Genomic DNA, 17366 nt, shown 5'->3' on the forward strand with positions numbered 1-17366 from the left:
TTGGGGATTGCTTTCATTTCCTAAATACACACTATCCAACAACATAAAAAAAGCAATGACAAAGTCAAGGAGAGAATAAAATCAAAGAGAAGATGAAGAGTAAAATGCTGAAAGCAAAGCTATTACACTGGCTTGAAGGGAGTCCCACCTTCAGTGCAAAGCACACTGACAGCCAGCACAGACAGTCTAAAAGTGTTACAAATGAAAGTCACACTCATAGCTGCCTTCTTAAGATAAAAAATCAAGAGTGAAGGCATGTAAAAACATGAATGATGCTAAGGGAGGCTGCCCATTGGATGACAGAAGACTCCAGACCCCTGGGGGGAAAAGAAAAATGTCAGTGACTTTTGAGCATGCCCATACATAGATACACATATACACAGAAAGACACACATACAGACACATACACAGAGAGACACACATAGACAAAAATAACAACACACACATACACACACACACCACTGAAAGGAAAAGGCTTTGTTTAAAAAAGAGCGCAATAGGTTCTGAGAATCACAGCATCAGAAAGGTTTTGTCAGGAAAGAAATGCCAGGAGTGAATACTGTGCAACACAATTGATTCATTTGAGAAATCTCTATTACTATATTGTTACAATACATAATTTAATTTATCTCACCTGGTTTAAAAGTAATCAAACAGGAGCGATTAGTACAAGTACCTTCTGGGAAAACTAGTATCTTGGGAGAAAAGGAATAAATTTAATATTTCAGTCTAATTAATAGATTACCTCTTTACTCTCATATGACTTCACCGACACTGCTAATATTTCAAAAACAAAAATTAAATAAAAGACTAACTCTTGGTTCTAATAAAAAACTGGAGCCAGATCATTCCATCTTCCTCTAAAAGAAGTATAGTTTAAAAAAAAAAAGTGCAATTTGACTAGTCTAATAATTAGAAAAAGACCAAAGCTTTAAATAGATAGTTTTTGTTGTTGTTTTTCAAGATAGGATTTCTCCATAGCTTTGGAGCCTATTCTGGAACTCGCTCTGTAGACCAGGCTGGCCTCAAACTCACAGAGATCTGCCTGCCTGTGCCTCCCGAGTGCTGGGATTAAAGGTGTGTGCCACCAATACCCTACAATAAACAGTATTCTTAATTTATAAAATATGCTGCTTACTTCTGCTTCTTTTGCATCTGTTTCCCAAAGTTTTTATTAATGATCTGAATAAATTTAAGGGAAGACATAAAGCAAAGTTATGCCCTTAATCAAGAGAAATCTTTTTGTTATAGTTCTCTCACTAACTGATATTAATTCCCAATATATATTTCAGGGGTGCCTTGAGAACAAAGGAGGAAAAGCCTGTGACGTGCCTTCTGCTCAGTTGCCTTGGTTATCATGTGGCATAGAGTTCGTAGCTTGCTTTGTTTATCCTGAGGAAGTATTTTAGTGGTTAATATGCTACTCGATGTTTTTTGTGAAAGACATATACAAGCATTGCAAGCTTCCCCATTAATTAAAACACAGATTGGTTTTCTGAAGCTTTTAAAATTTAGTCATGAGTTAACTGCTAAGCACATAAAACCAAATCAAATCCCTGTACTCAAAGCAGTTACTAATATTTGATCTACAGTAATTAGAGAGGGAAAACACTGGCTCAAACTACAAACTAAAAATTAATGAGTGGGCATAATTCCATCCCCTAATTTATAAAATGGGTTTCCTGTGACAAACAGACACAATGGCCAACAGTTTTAATTGGCATGAATCCACAAATCGCTTACTAACAAGGAATGCTAACAAAGTGAGTCAGAAATCTCAGGGAGGAAGAAACATTCAAAATAGCCTAGCAGCTCCAATGTTTAAATTACTTCTACAGTCCCCTCCCCCTCACCAAGTGGCTGTGAGTGGGAGCCTGGGAAAGATTTCAAATCAGGCCACCTTTCCCCTGGACAGAGAAAAAGTTCTGCAATTGAGAAAAAAAAAAAAAAAATGATCTGAAATCTACCTATTTGTTATTGCTTGCCTACTAATCCTAGACCTACTTCTTGGATCCAAAGAGAAAGTCTAACTCAATCGTTTTTTAAGCCACTCCTCATTTGCCTTGGTTCTAAAGCCTCTGGGGTGGATGTGCTTGAACCGGGTGTGTTACCACAGGTGGGCCAGCCATTACTGCATTGTCCAATAGAGATCAAGTGCTTTCATCTAGGCTTGCTTCATTGTCCAATAGAGATCAAGTGCTTTCATCTGGGTAAAGACTCTCAGTGTTTGTTGGAATCATCCCTGCTTAATGCAATACATACTGATTTACATGGGCTTCCAAGGGAAGGAGTGGGGAGTTGGTGAGGCCTGACAGGCTTACAAGCTATTTTGATATGCCTTTGAATGGAAAGATCTATTAAATGTAATTGAGAAAAGATGTGGTACACTTAGAATAGTTTTAGCCAAGTGAGTTAAATTATGTAAAAATATTCATTAGTATGAATCAAAGTCTGAGAATCATTTGTTATAACACAAAGAAAATATCTGACGACTAAAAGGGAATAGTGTGTGCTTGGGGGCAGGGTCTTCTTCATGCTGACTGATTTATTTATTCTGTATCTAATGTGCTGCGGACACATGGCATGATATCGCGCTCTCTGTGGACCCAAATGAACAAATCTACAGACATACAAAAGCTCTCAATGTCTATAAATGAGGAGTTACTGCATCTTACCTGGGGCCATTCCCCTCCTGATGTTGCTCGTTTTCTTATTTCATTTATTGTGTTTTTTCGGGAATCTGGGTCAACCCGGGACACCAAAACTGGCTGCACTGCCCGTAACAGTCCTTGAAAACAAACAGTCATAACCCAGTCATTTTCTTAAGGTACCGTGGCATTAACATTGGATAAACTGAAACAATGTTTACAGAAAATAAAAATGTTAGCAAATCTAAAAGAATAATCCTTGTAAACTCAAATTCAAAGTTGACTAGTTAGATTCTAATTTCAAATGCAGAGACGGGTATTATTTTATTAATTTTACAGATGTTAGTGGAAAGAAATGGGGCATAGAAGGAAGAGGAAAAGCAACTTTTTTCCCCCTAACAGCTTTTTTGGGTTCTTTTTGTTTGTTTGTTTTGCTTTTTTATTTTCTTAATTCTTATTTCTTAATGGATGTTAAATTGTGAGACTAAGCTTCAGACTGTCATATTTGATTTTAGGAAGACCCTTAAACACTGAAAAAATGAATTGATAGCATACATGAGTAGAGGGCAGTTATGATTGATTTTACTGAGACCCTTCTAAAGAGAATGCTTCCTATTATATCCAAAAATTACCTTCAAGTGTTTTGCAACAGAAATGTGTAGGGAAAAGCCACGTTGCATAAAGCACAGTTGCTGCACATTGAAGAAAATGAAGTGTCTTTAGCTACAAGGACTACTATTCTTTCCAAGGAACACTGAGACAACATATGGCAACATTCACACCCACTCTCTCATCGCTTGGTGTTTGTGGTAACCTTGGGACAACCAGGAGCAGTTACTTGGAGACTGAGTCCTCAGGGAGAGATAGCAAGCAGCGTCTGGCAGGAAAAACATTTCACTCGCTTCATTATGTTTTACGGCAGGAAGCATTTATTGTTCCACATCGTAATTTTCAAAGAGTTATACAAATGTCCCTCAGGGAGCTATAGGGGCACAATAATTTAGAAAACAGAGCTGGGAGAAAAGACTTAGCAGATTTATCAGCCTAATACCATAAAGGGAAGTACGTGAAATAGCATGTGACCTGTGTTCCTCAGAGTCTTTAAAAAAAAAAAAAAATAAGCGTGTTTAGTGACTGAAATCTGATTTTCTTTATGACACATAGAAACACAAAGATATGATGGCATAGTGATAAGGACAAGTTTCCTGAAAGTCTAAAAAAGATAAGTGGAAATGTCTAATTTTTTTTTTACACTCACTCTTTACATAGAGTAGTTCATTTAAGTAAAAGGAAATGCATTTAAACTATTTTAAAGTTTTATTTTTTAACTGGATGGGGATTTTGCTCAGTGTTAGACTACTTGCCTTGCATGTACAAGACCATGGGTTTAATTCCCAAGAATGAAAGTAAGTATACAGAGAATGACTACATATGATTCTTTCAACTTAGAGTATACACCTGGTAGTATTTTAGCTGTTACCCTACAGGTACTTACTGCCGACCAGTGGAGTCTGTGCATTCTCATTCCGTGACACCAGAGAAGGCAACCCAGCTACAACACAGGCAATGCCATCGAAGAATGTTGAATGGGGGGCAACAACAAAAATGGGTGCTTCCGAGGGGCTTGCAATCTTTCCTTTCACGGTAACCATGAATCCCATGGAGAAGAACATGGCACGACCCAAAAACTTCAAAGCTGGCTGAGTAACCTTCCTTCGAAAACAATGATAGAAAAGACATTATTTGGCTTTGCTTTACTCTAAAATACAGTGGGATAACCACAAAAAAAAAAAAAATCAGAGAACCCCACCTCCACACATGAGCTCTGGGGAGTACTACTCTGTTAGAACTACTTTCTGTTGTCAACTTGACACACCTGGGAAGAGGCCGCCTCACCTGAGGAATTGCCTTCCAGATGGTTTACCAGGTAAGTGAATTTGTCGTCAATTATGATGACCTAAGTTCGATGTATAGGACCCACAAAATAAAAAAGAACCAAGTATGACCTGTATGTACATTTGTGCAGTGGCTTATGTCCACATGCATGAATATACATATTCATATATATACAATATAGACATATATGCACACACAAAACAATGTAAAAAAAGATTTTTATCACACTATGCAAAGAACTGTGCTGGACATTTAAGAGAAGTAAGGTCCAGTCTCTTGAGTAATAAGCTTGAATAAATAGGGACTCTGAGTCCCAGGACAGGCTCCAAAACTACACAAAGAAACCCGATCTCAAAAAAAAAAAAAAAAAAAAATCAATAGGAAATAAAAAATATTCTCATACATATTTAGATTCTTGCTGTGGGATAATGCTCTTGTATACTGTAAAGATTTGTCACTTGTATTAGTTTAGTAAAATGCTGATTGGCCAGTAGCCAGGCAGGAAGTATATGGAGGGCTGCTAGACAGAGAATTAAGGGAAGAGGAAGGTAGAGAGAAACCATGTAACTGTGGGAGAAGCAAGAAGCCAGAGGAGCATCGCCTGTAAGCCAAGACCACGCAGAGATACACAGATTAATAGAAATGAGTTAATAATTAAGAAAGAGCTACTCAATGAGAAACCTGAGCCATCGGCCAAAAAGTTTCTAATTAATATAAGCTTCTGTGTGTGAATATTATTTGGAACTAAACGGCTGCAAGACTGGGTGGGACAGAAACTTCAGTCTACAGATTCCTGAGCACCCAGGACACCTCAGATATGAACAACTGTATGTTATGGAGCGCCCAGACATGGCATGGCTCTTACTGTCTTGAAATAAGAACAGTTGTGGTAACGCACACCTTTAATCCCAACACTCAGGAAGCAGAGACAGGTAGATCTTTGTGAGTTCCAGGCCAGCTTGGTCTACAGAGTGATTTCAAGGAAAGCCAGGGCTATACAGAAAAATCCTGTCTCAAAAAAGAAAAAGGAAAGACAATAGTTGTAATTACCCCAACAAGACCCTCACAAGACTGGGCCCACTGTACTCTCTATGGATAGGTGAGAGTGCTCATAAGACACCAGAGGAAGGAATGCCTGAACGCGTCTTGTTCAATGACAGCTCACTTATATACCCTTCCCTGCAGATGAAGGAGCAAAAAGCAATCACTGGGGTAGAAGTGGGGGTTACACCTTTTCTGTGGTGTCCTAGCCTCCCTTAAGATACCTGTGCTCTGTAGGTAATTGTCCTTTCTGCAGGTAACCCCTCCTCCATCCTCCTGTAAGATCCCCAGTAATACTCAATGGTTCACTATGCTAGACTTGGCCGGAATAATTTCTTTGGCCTGTCCTCGGTGTCCTATCTGAATGAGTGGACATTTGTTCACATCTCTAAATGAAACAATGCAGCTTTTCAAGGAATGTAAAATAAAATATATACAGTCATCCTTCAGTAATTGTGGAGAGCAGACTCCATAGCCTGAAAAATAGCCACATTCTTGAATGCTTAAATCTTTCAAATAATGCCATGTGACCATTGCTCATAAGTTATACACACTGTCCTGTAGAGATGTAATCTTTTTTTCTGAGCATTTTGACCCACAGTTGGTTGAACTGCAGATGCAGAACACACTGCTAACTATATAGCACCTTTAAGTATTGAAAAGAACTGCAAAAAACTGAACTTCTGATTTTCTGAGCCAGTGAATGGCTTCTAGTAACTAGCCAGTGAGCAAGCTTCTGTAATGCTGACCTTACAAGAATTGAGACCCAGTAAATCAGGGTACTTTCCAGAGGGTACAATAAGTGCTGAGCACCATTAGTCTAGAGGTGAGCTCTATACTCACAGGAACAGAAAGTACAGTTCTCTGTTTCCATACTTTAACTAGAATGGTGCAGCTTCTCATAAACATATTTCAAGAAGTCAGACCCCCTAATGATTTCTGTTTAAATGCTTTTTAAAATGCCTAGGCAAAAGGAGCTGTGTAAACCTGATGGCCTGAGTTTGAGCTCCAGGAAAAAAAAAAACTCTCTTAAAGGCAGATGCAGTGGGGTGTATCAGTCATTTCAGCTGTCTATGGGGGAATGGAAGGTGGAGATGGTGAACTAGCTAGCATGGACTATGCTGTCTCAGCATAAACATGACATGGTGTGCCTCAAAACAAGGGGAGTTGATTTGTATCTCTGACCCCCACATATGTGCTGCGGCACACACACACACACATACACACACACAATCTTTTAAAAATTTTTAGTAGCTAAAAACTTGTGCCACATAATAACTTCAAAATGACTTGTATGGGAGGAAACAGAGATACTGACTTAACTGACAAAGTAAAAGTTTTCTAAAGCAAAACCATAAAATATTAAAAAGAACACTTTTCTAGTTTCTTTCTTTCTTTTTTCTTTTTTTCTAGATTCTTAAACTATCCTTTCTCTCATCCTAGATTTTTGTAAGCCAGAAACTATAAAACTGAAGAAAGAATCTGAAAGAAGTTTGGATCATGAAAAGCTGCCCATGATGCGTTATTTTATTCTGTGCATTCTTAAGTTACAAAACAAAGAAGTATGATTTGCAAGGCCTAAGTTTTCTCTGGGGCATTGCAAAAACTGGATTTATTTCCACTTCAAAGCAGCCTTGTTTTTGATATTCACATTGGTTCACTGGGACAAGAACCGAATAGCAAACTGCACACTTCTACTAAAAGTTGTAGAGCAGTGGTTCGAAATAATTTTGAAGGGCATTTGAGATCTGCATAAAAAGAACACACCCTTGCATGTGGAAAAAGCAAGCAAACAAACACTATACACAGTTTCAGGGAGCTCATCAGAGTCCTAAAGTAAATGTTTGGATTTGCAACCTATTGGAACCCATGGAGTACCCATTAAGAAGGTCCATGTGTAACATGTATAGATGATGATAACTTGGTCCTGACAAATAGTAATGACTTCACCAGCATTTTACTTATTCTTGCCCATTCTGTTCTCTAGAACCATCCTAATTATATAATTCTAGAAATGCTAAAAAATGCAATTCCATTTGCCTTAGTACTAACATTTGAAAATGCTATGCTGAGCGATAACTAAAGTTAATATTAACCACTGACATCATTATTAAAAATAATATAATTGATCCACTTAATTTTATTACTGCAGAAAGCACATTATTGTTACCTTGAAGAAACAAAAGCAAATGTAAAAATTTGGAAAGACAAAAGAAAGTCAATCATTTTATAGCTATAGTGTTCCAGAAACAATAAGAGAATGTATTGGTCAGAGAGCATAACTGTGTCACGAGGCCCAATACAAGCAGCTAGGAAGAAAGGAAGATTGGTTTTGTAGCTCATGGCTTCACAGTGAGAGAATATGGCAGATGCTACTCACCTCACAGTGGATAGGAAACACAGAAAGGGAATATGAAAAGGGATTAGCCTCCCTCTTTCCCCAGGACACACTCCTAGTGACCTAATTACTCCAACCAGGCAAGGCTCTTCCAGATTTTCACCACCTTCTAATAATGCCGTCATATTATGATCCATCAAGAGACTAGTCCCTTCCCAAAAGCACACTGGCTGTCAACAAATCACTGAACATGTGAGTTGATTGGAGACATGCCATGTAAAAACACAGGACAGGGAGGGCTGTAAAAATGGATCAGCAGTTTAGAGCACAGGCTCCTCTTCCAGAGTTCTTGAATCAAATTCCCACACCCGCATGGTGGCTCACAACTATCTGTAACAGGATCCAATTCCCTCTTCTTGTTTGCATAAAGACAGGTCACTCATATACATAAAATAAATAAGTATTTTTAAAAACACAACATAGGGACTCTTTCAGAAACAAAGGTGAATATCTTTCATAACTCAGAAAACAAAATGTTTTAACATTAAAAAATTATACCTAGAACTGAATATTATCAAAATGTGACTGTGTGATAATTTCTGCAAAAATCAAGGTCATTTCTATGCAAGAAACAAATATAAACTATTAAACTGATTAACAGTAAACTAAAACTATTGGTCACTGAAGAAACTATCATTGAACATTTAAATTTTTGACTTGTGTAATATTTGGCCATAATTATCTCTTACCTCCTCCAACCACTCATAGGATGGGTCAGCTTTTCAGGGCAGCATGCTGTTGTAATTGCAGCAAATGGCCAAGCCATTAACAAAATTAATGCAACTAATAAAACACGAACTGGAAGCAGAATTATTCCAAGAAGAATGATCTACAAATCAAAGTTGACAATAAATAAATAAATAAATAAATAAATAAATAAATAAATAAAGATAAATGAATGCTATTTAAATACATCACCACCAAACACAAAAACATAACAGGAAAGTTTTGGCTTCATGCATGTACTCAAGGATGAATTAAATACTGTCTTACATCAGACCAGTATATATAAAACACACACACACACAAACAAACACACAAACACACACACACACACCACATGGCATTTATTTGATTTCAATGGGCTACTACTTGCTGGCATTGTAGTATTTTAATCCCAGCATTCTCCTCCAGGCAGAGGCAGGTAGATTTCTATGGCATCTATATGAGTTAGAGGCCAGACTGGTCTACATAGTGAGTTCCAGGTCAGTCAGGGCTACACAATAAGACCCCATCTCAAAAAACAATACAAAAAGTAAAAGAAGCAGTGAGGAGAGCCTTGGGATAACCTGATCTGCATATTCATAAGCAAGAATGGAGGATGCTGGTACAATAAAGAAAAGAGGGGTCTGATTTAGGAACCAGAACAGCTTCCTGGGGGAGTGGTATCCTGCAAAAGAAGAAAGGGCTGCCAGGCCGTTGGCCTTAGCTACTTGAGAGGCTGAAGCAGGAGGAGCAAGCTTAAGGTTGCCTAAGCTAGGAAAAGAAGAGAGCAGGAGCTTGACAGCTCTATGAGAAAGTGATTGCCTAGCGTGCATAAGTTCCCACAGTTTGGTCCCAGCAGAGCTAAACACAGAGCAAACAGGTGCTAGCAAGGCAAGACAGCTAGCTGCACTGTTTCCCAGAAGCTACACAGAAAGAAGAGCGGGGATAAAAGCATTAGTGAGTGATGGATTGTGCTGCTTCCCAGGCCTGTCAGTTATGTGTAACTAAGCAAAAGAGAACTGGAGGAGAGAATAAAAAAAAATAAGAATAAAGAGTACGTGAATAAGAACAGTAAATCATACATAAATGTTTACTTGTGTCAGGCATGTGGCACACAGTGATTCATTGGGTCTTAAATTGCTTTACCTGAAAAGAATGCCATGGATAAATAAAATCATACTAATATCAACCATTTATAAAGCCTTTGCTTCTAATCCTTATACCACCCTGCCTTCTAAGTGAATAGTCATTATGTATAATAACCTTTTCTTCTATAAATTAATTACACAATCCACAGTGCCTTCTGTATTGTCCTCTATGGGAACCTAAACCTCACCAAAGAATTTACAAAAATGGCTACACTGTTCTAGTTATCTGTCTTAATTGCTGTAGTTTTCAAGTAGAACTTCAAGTGGTAATGTGTGAGCTCTAATTTTTTCTTCTTCAACTTTCTTTGAAGATATTTCTAGATTCTCAAATTTCCATATAAGTTTACAAGAAATTCCTCAGTCTACACCCACACACCCACACACACACACACACACACACAATTTTTATTGAGATTGTAATGAATCTAGAGATAATCTGGAAGGACTTGCCATACTAACAATAATGCTTCCAATTCAGAAATATACTATATCCATTCACATGTCTCAATTTTTCAAAGCTCTATTTTTTGTTTCCAATGTAGTGACCACACTTACTTAAATATACTTCTAAGTATTCAACATGTTACTGTTATTACATATACAATTATCTCACTTTAATTATTTTGTAATTGCTTGATGTAAATAGAAAACTGATTTACTTTTTAAATGAATGGAATTTTTTTCAAATATATGGGTCATTCATTCATTCATTAAGACAGGATCTCAGTATGTAGCCTGACTGCCTTTAAATTTGCTATATAGGCCAGCTAAACTTGAGCTCACAGCCCTGTATCTGCCTTCTAAATGTTGGAATTAAATTAAATGAATGCACTACCATGCCCAGCCAGTTTTTTAACCTCTAATATAATTTGTTACAGCCAACAAACATATTCTGACTGTATGTCAATCCTTTGATTCTTTCAAGACTTCTTTTCTGCCAGTGACTGGTCTATTTTAAAAAGTCTTCAGTCTCCTACAAATGTCAGTTTGGTAAAGGTCTTCACCATTGTTCTTCAACTCTTTTACTTTAATAATCATCTCTGGTCTGTCTTTTCTATCAATTACTAAGAAATGAGTGTTAAATCCTCAAAGCAGATTTTTTTGTTTGTTTGTTTGCCCAGCTCAGTGTTCCACCTAACTTGCTGGAATGACTCCTTAGCTATTTTGTCTTGTAAATTTTTCCAGCAGTTGCTCTGAGGACTATAGCATGTACATTTAATATATGGCATCTCAGAATTAAAGTTAAAGCACTTCACACACAGTGCAAGAAAAATAAGTGCAAATCCATTCTTCCAGTACTGTTTATGATACTTTACATCTACATACATGTGAACTTGAGATTTTTGCATTAGTCATATTTTATAGTTCTTTGATTAAATTAAGATAAATATGAGTTTTATTCACTAATTTCCAAGTATAATTTCCGCTATTCTTCATTCTTTCTTGTGTATCCGTGCTTTGATCTGATAATATGTTTTGGCATGTTCCTAAAACTGGAAAAATATCCTTTATCTCTCTTTTTTTTTTTTTGTGTGTGTGTGTGTGTGTGTGTGTGTGTGTGTGTGTGTGTGTGTGTGTGTGTGATATGGTACACATGTGTGGGGGGGCAAACATGTATGCTTGTGCATGTGTATATGTCCCACTGCACATGTGTGGAATTCAGAGTCAGCTCTCTGTCCTGGAACTCACTCTGTAGATCAGGCTAGCCTCAAACTCACAGAGCTCTACTTGCCTCTGCCTCCTGAGTGCTGGGATTAAAGGCATGTGCCACCATCACCCTGTTAAAATTTATTTTTATTTTATGTGTATTGCTGTTTTACTTACATGTGTGTCTGTATAAGGGTGTCAGATCTCCCTTAACTGGAGTTATAGACAGTTGTGAGCTGGTATGTAGATGCTGGGAATTTAACCCAGATCCTCTAGAAAGAGTAGTCAATGCTCCTAACCTTTGAGCCATCTCTCCAGCCTCTTGGTTCTCTTCCTACCACATAGGTCCTGAGAAACATAACTTACATAGTCAGACTTAGCAGCAAGAGCCTCTTTTTCTCTCTCCACAGTTTTTGTTTAGTTTTGTTTTTTGTAATGAGGATTGAATCCAGGGCCTCAAGCAGTGTGCCCCTGTAGCACCAGTGAGCTACAGTCCCCATTTAGCAGTTACTGGTTGTTTATTTATGTATTTTTAGTTTATATTTGTTGTTTTGATTTTTGAGACAAGGTCTCTTTCCCTAAGCCCTGGCTATCTATAACTTATTATGTAGACCAGGCTGGCCTCAAACTCACAGAGATCCGCCTGCTTCTGCCTCTTGAGTGCTGGGATTGAAGGCATGCACCATCACTGCCCTGCCCATTTACCATTTCTTATATGTAGTTCTTACATCAAACTCACAACATTTTTCCTTCTGAAACTTTCTTCATTTTCTTTTAATTTCCAAGTAATATTTTCTTTTTATATTACAGTCATTCACTTATTTGTCTATTTTGTGTGTATAGGTGTATATGTGTATGTGTATGGGAGCTTGTGTGATGTATGGAGGACAGGGACATCTTGTGGGAGTTGATCCTCTGTTTCCATCATGTGGGTCATGGGACTGAACCTGGGTTATCGGGTGTGATGGCAAGTACCTTTACATAATTTAAATAAAGATGGCTTTACATAGAGCCATCTCTCCAGCCTCCTCATTGGCTATTGATTTCTAGATTGACTTGCCCTTTACTAGTGAGTCCTAGGAGTTATTTACATACTTTGAATACTATACCCTTATCAGATATATTATGTAAAAAATATTTTCTCAGATTTTTTAAGGTGGTCAGTTTAATTTCTTTCATTTTACATGTATACATGGTGTTTGTGCTTGTTTTTATGCTTGTTGTGGGCACATGTAAGGTGCACAGGGAAACCTAAAGTTAATGTATATGTTTCCCTCGGTCAATCTCTACTTTACTTACTGGGGTAGTGTCCCTTACTGAACCCATAGTTCACCAATTTAGACTCACCTAACTATCCAGTTTGCCCCAAGGATCCTGTCTCTGCCTTATTAGTGCTGGGATTACAGGAAGTCACCACACCTGCCCAGCTTTGTTTGTGTAAGGGTTCCAGAGACCCAAAGTCAGGTTCTCATGCTTGAGTGACAAGTCACTGAGGCATCTCCTTGAATCCCTCCTCAATTTCCTGGTAGTGAGTATATTTTGAAGCACACAGCATTTAATCTGACAATACCATTTATCTATTTTTTCTGTCCAGCCCTCCCCCCTGTGTGTGTGTTTGCTTATGTTTTTATTGTCTACCTAGGAAATGAGTGACTAATTCAAGGTCAGTAATATTAAAACTACACTCTCTCTTAAGACTTTTATTATTTTAACTCTCATATTTTTCTCATGTTTAGTTCTTTTATAAGTTTAGGTTGTTTTATATGATATTCAATGAATTTAATTCTCTTGTACATGTTGATCCATTTATCCCAGACCATTTACTGAAAAGACAAGTCTTTCTCCATTGAATTTCTCTAACACTCTTGTAGAAAAGTCGATGGCCATAGACATACTTGTTTCTGAACCTAGTTTTCTCTAGGGACTTTAATGATTTAATTCTCTATTACATTCTTTGTCATGTGCAGCTACTGAAGCCTCTGATCAATTTGATAAATAGTTAATGAGTACAGGAATTTGCTTTAGTGTAGGAACTAAGAAGTTTCCCAGTGCTGGCGAAGGGCTTTGCTGTACATACTGAGGTATATGTCAATGCAAGTGGCAGTTCAAAACTTAACCTCAGATTCCTGCTTATACAGATCTTACAGGCCAATCAAAGATGAGATCTTAGGGCATCTGAGGATCTTTCCAGAACAGGATCATTTTGTTCACCTCTATATGTCCAGATGTCTATACTTACTATATTATAGGCAGCAAACAGGTATTTTTGATATGAATAAATAATCCCATAATTATAATTAATCATTTCAATTCTAAATTCTGATGCAGCAATAATAATTAGGCAACTCTTTTCCCATGCCGCAAAGTAGCAAAATACCCTTAAATAAATGTTTAAAAATACATAAATAGGGCCTAGGGATGGCTCAGCAGTTAAGAGCACTTGACTGCTCTTCCAGAGGACCAGAGTTCAAGTCCCAGCACCCACATAGAAATTCATAATTGTCTGAAACTCCAGTTCCAAGAGATCCAATGCCTTCATACAGATGTACATGCAGGCAAAACACCAATGAACATAAAAAAAAAACTAAATATTTTTTAAAATACATAAAAAAAGGAGAACGGAAAAACTTAAACTATAAGCCCTATAATGAAATGTTCAAGTGACAACAATCTTTAAGAAGTCCCCAATCATAATTCAATATTAAATTTAGTCTGAACCAAGTTTGTTTTATCTAAATGAGAGTATATCTGTATTTTAAGCTAGATAGTATAAACATCACATTTTATCCATGCCTATTCCATTTTTTTCCTTTTTTCATGCTATTCAAGTAACTGAAGTATCTATGGTAACATTGGTATTAGGGAGAAAGAAAGAGGGAGGAAGGCAGAGAGAGAGAGAGAGAGAGAGAGAGAGAGAGAGAGAGAGAGAGAGCCCAGAGCATAACCCAGACAGTTTAATTCAAGTAGCATATTTTAAGTATAGCATACAATTATAGACACACAAAATTACTAATGCTAAGATCAGCAAACCACACTACATTATGCCACATTACTATCTCATTTAATTTAACTTTTCTTTGAGGAATTATTATTTCAATTCAATAGTTGAGAAAATGTAATAGATAGGGGTTAAGTGACTAGACAGAATAAGGGACCAGTGCTCTTTGCATTAAATGTGGTTCTATTTGAGTTCTTAGAAAGAGCTCTCTATTAAAACTAATAATCTACTCAAGGCACCACAATATAAATGTTTAAATATGCCACTTCGAGTCTCCCTCCAAACTCTGAACCTAGTCAGGTACATTGTCATTTAAATATAACTTATTTGTCTGAAGTTAATCTTGAAGGATGGTTGATGCGCTTTCAAGTGTTGCAGATTACTCAAACCATATCGAGGAACTTTGTGAACTTAACTTTCTCTGAATCCTTTATCTTTCTCTTCCTCGCCCAGACCTACCTTCAACCAGATAACTGCCATTACTCTAACCACCCCCAACTCCCACCCCACCCCCTACCCCCGCCCCTGCACTTAGCTCAGTGCTTACATGGCCCCTCTAGAGAGACACTAGACTTACAGCTGCATACTAATACAAAAACACTGCAAAAAATAACCATCACTTCAATTGAAAATAACAAAAACTATGAGACAGGCAGGGAAACATCAATGTGTTTTGGGGGGTTTTTGTTTGTTTTGTTGTTGTTTTTCCCCTGCAGAACTCGACTAATGCTGTTTCCATCCTCTATCTTGTTCTCCAATCACTAACCTCACCACAGAGGAAGTCAAAAAGTGAACTAATGGCAAAAGCTGCCCTTTGCAAGATAAAGACAAATTCCTTTGTGGCCATTTTTAACAGTGGCTACTACTCGCGTCATCTTTGAATCTAGGAAAGGTGCTGTGCAAAAGCTGATTCAAACAAACAAACAAAAACTCCCAACTTCTTAAATTCTTTGACATGTCTCCCAGTTACCCCTTCTCTTCCCTTCCGGTTACAGCCTGATTGTTCCTGCCCAGTTACATTTAGAACTTTACCTGTGATTCAAAGGATAGACCAGGGCTCTCAGCCTCCTCGCTTACTCTACCCAGCCCAGATGGACTCCCCTTTTTACAAAGGGCATAAAAAGGAGAGAACGCTGAAACCCATTCTCGAGTGATAGTTGTCAATCCTCTGTTCTTCCACAAACTGGAGACAAAGTCCCTGTCCCATCCACTCCTTCTCAGGCAAAGAATAGTCCCCTACATGGGATCTTCCTTGCTGCCATGCCTTTTCCATCCTATGACTTTCATGTCTCTTGGTCATCCCATCCCCCACTGTCCCATCCCCCAGTTTTCACATCCTCCTGTCTGCCCTTCATGACCCTTTCCTGTCATGTCCACACCATTTCCTTCCTCAGATGCTTTCTTTCTCGTACCAGACTCCACATCTCACTCAGACAGTCTCCTCCTTCAGACTCACTATATCCTCTGATACCTCCCCCATCGGATTTCCAAATCCTCGGACAAATTCTGTCAGATCCACTATCCCCTCAGAGTGGCAGACCTATGATCTCCTCCGACCCACTGGAGCTTCAGATTCTTAATCCTCTCAGAAGCCTCCTCCGTTAGACCCACAATCCCCTCATATTCCCCCTCAGACCTGCGATCCTCTTGGATACCTCCCTCTCAGACCCGATACCCTCAAGCCGGAGCCCCTCTCCGACCAGATGCCCTCAGGTGCCTCCTCTCTTGGATGCACGATTCCTCCCGTGCCTCCTCCATCCGACCACATTCCCTCCGCATCTGCGCGCACCGCGCCTCTACCTGCAGCCGTCGGGCCGCACTGATCCGCGTCTGCTGAACGAAGGGGTTGGGCACTGGCGGCGGGAAGAAGGACGCTTGGCGGGGCACCATGGGTGGCCGCAGCCCTGCGTCCCCGACGCCTGCGCCCGGCACCGTGGCAGCTACTGCGGCCGCCTCGGCGCACCGGTTCATGGTGAATCCTGGCGCCTATCCGGAGCAAAGATGGGGACCCGGGAAGAACGCTGCTGCCCGGTTCTTGATAAAGACCCACGAGAGCCCCAGCCCCAGGCACAGCTCCAGACTTTTGCGCAGGCGCACCAGAGTCACCTAGCCACCAGCTGTCCCACCCCACCCCACCCCCGGCTCCGGACACGCCCCCGGGTGTGGCCCCGCCCTCCTAGGTACCTGCTTTCAGAACACGTGCACGCCTCTTGGAGGCACCTGCTTTTATGTAAAGCAAGGACCTGACTGGTCCTAACAGAGCTACAATAGAGAGACTGGCCTCTGCTGTGGGGTCAGGATTTTCTGTTTCATTAATCCTGTGCCTAAACCAAACCACTCATCTGTGTAATCTTCACTTGCCCGCTCTGAACCCAGGAGATTAATAAACGGAGGGTCAGCTTTGTTCATCTTTGTTCGATTTTCAGTGTTTAGTTTTCATGTAAACCCATTTGACTTGGGGATGTTTGTAAGTTGAGAGACAGCTAAGACAGGATTTCGCAGCGGGGGTGGAGTTTGTTTTACTCAAAACACAGACTAGCTGTGTGATGCGGTCTTTCGTGGGAATTGAACTATTATTTAGAAAGGGCAAAAGTAATTGGCTTCCACTGTGGATGAGGAACCTGACCCAGAGAAGGGGAAATGATCAAGACAGTGACTCCATTTCACACTGAGGAAGTATGACGCCTGTCTGAACCTGCCTGGGAGGGGAAGGGGAAGATGAGAGTTGGCCAGGACCTCAGGTCGGTTGCTAGTGGGTAGAGCCCTGACTGCCCAGAGTTAAAGAGTAGATATTAGGCCGTGGGCTAGTCACTTCACGTCTATGAGTTACTGCCTTCTCTAAGAGTGAGAGGGTAATTTCTACATCATAGGGCTGCAGCAAGGAA

At 39.3% G+C, this 17366-nt stretch overlaps 1 protein-coding gene across 1 annotated transcript in view; it reads right to left on the reverse strand.

Annotated features, from left to right (window-relative positions):
• The window catches only part of LOC127227110 (lysophosphatidylcholine acyltransferase 2), a 58903-nt gene extending 42392 nt beyond the window's left edge, over positions 1 to 16511 (reverse strand). Inside the window, exons 1-5 of the mRNA XM_051191400.1 lie at positions 16282 to 16511; positions 8673 to 8812; positions 4144 to 4361; positions 2676 to 2788; positions 635 to 695 (exon numbers count right to left, since the gene is read on the reverse strand). Of these exons, the coding sequence (XP_051047357.1) occupies positions 635 to 695; positions 2676 to 2788; positions 4144 to 4361; positions 8673 to 8812; positions 16282 to 16452 (703 nt within the window). The 5' untranslated portion in view covers positions 16453 to 16511. The remainder of the gene's footprint in view (positions 1 to 634; positions 696 to 2675; positions 2789 to 4143; positions 4362 to 8672; positions 8813 to 16281) is intronic.
• Between the last annotated feature and the right edge of the window lie 855 nt (positions 16512 to 17366).

The sequence above is a fragment of the Phodopus roborovskii genome, unplaced genomic scaffold, assembly GCF_943737965.1.
Source record: "Phodopus roborovskii unplaced genomic scaffold, PHOROB, whole genome shotgun sequence".
NCBI lineage: Eukaryota > Metazoa > Chordata > Mammalia > Rodentia > Cricetidae > Phodopus > Phodopus roborovskii.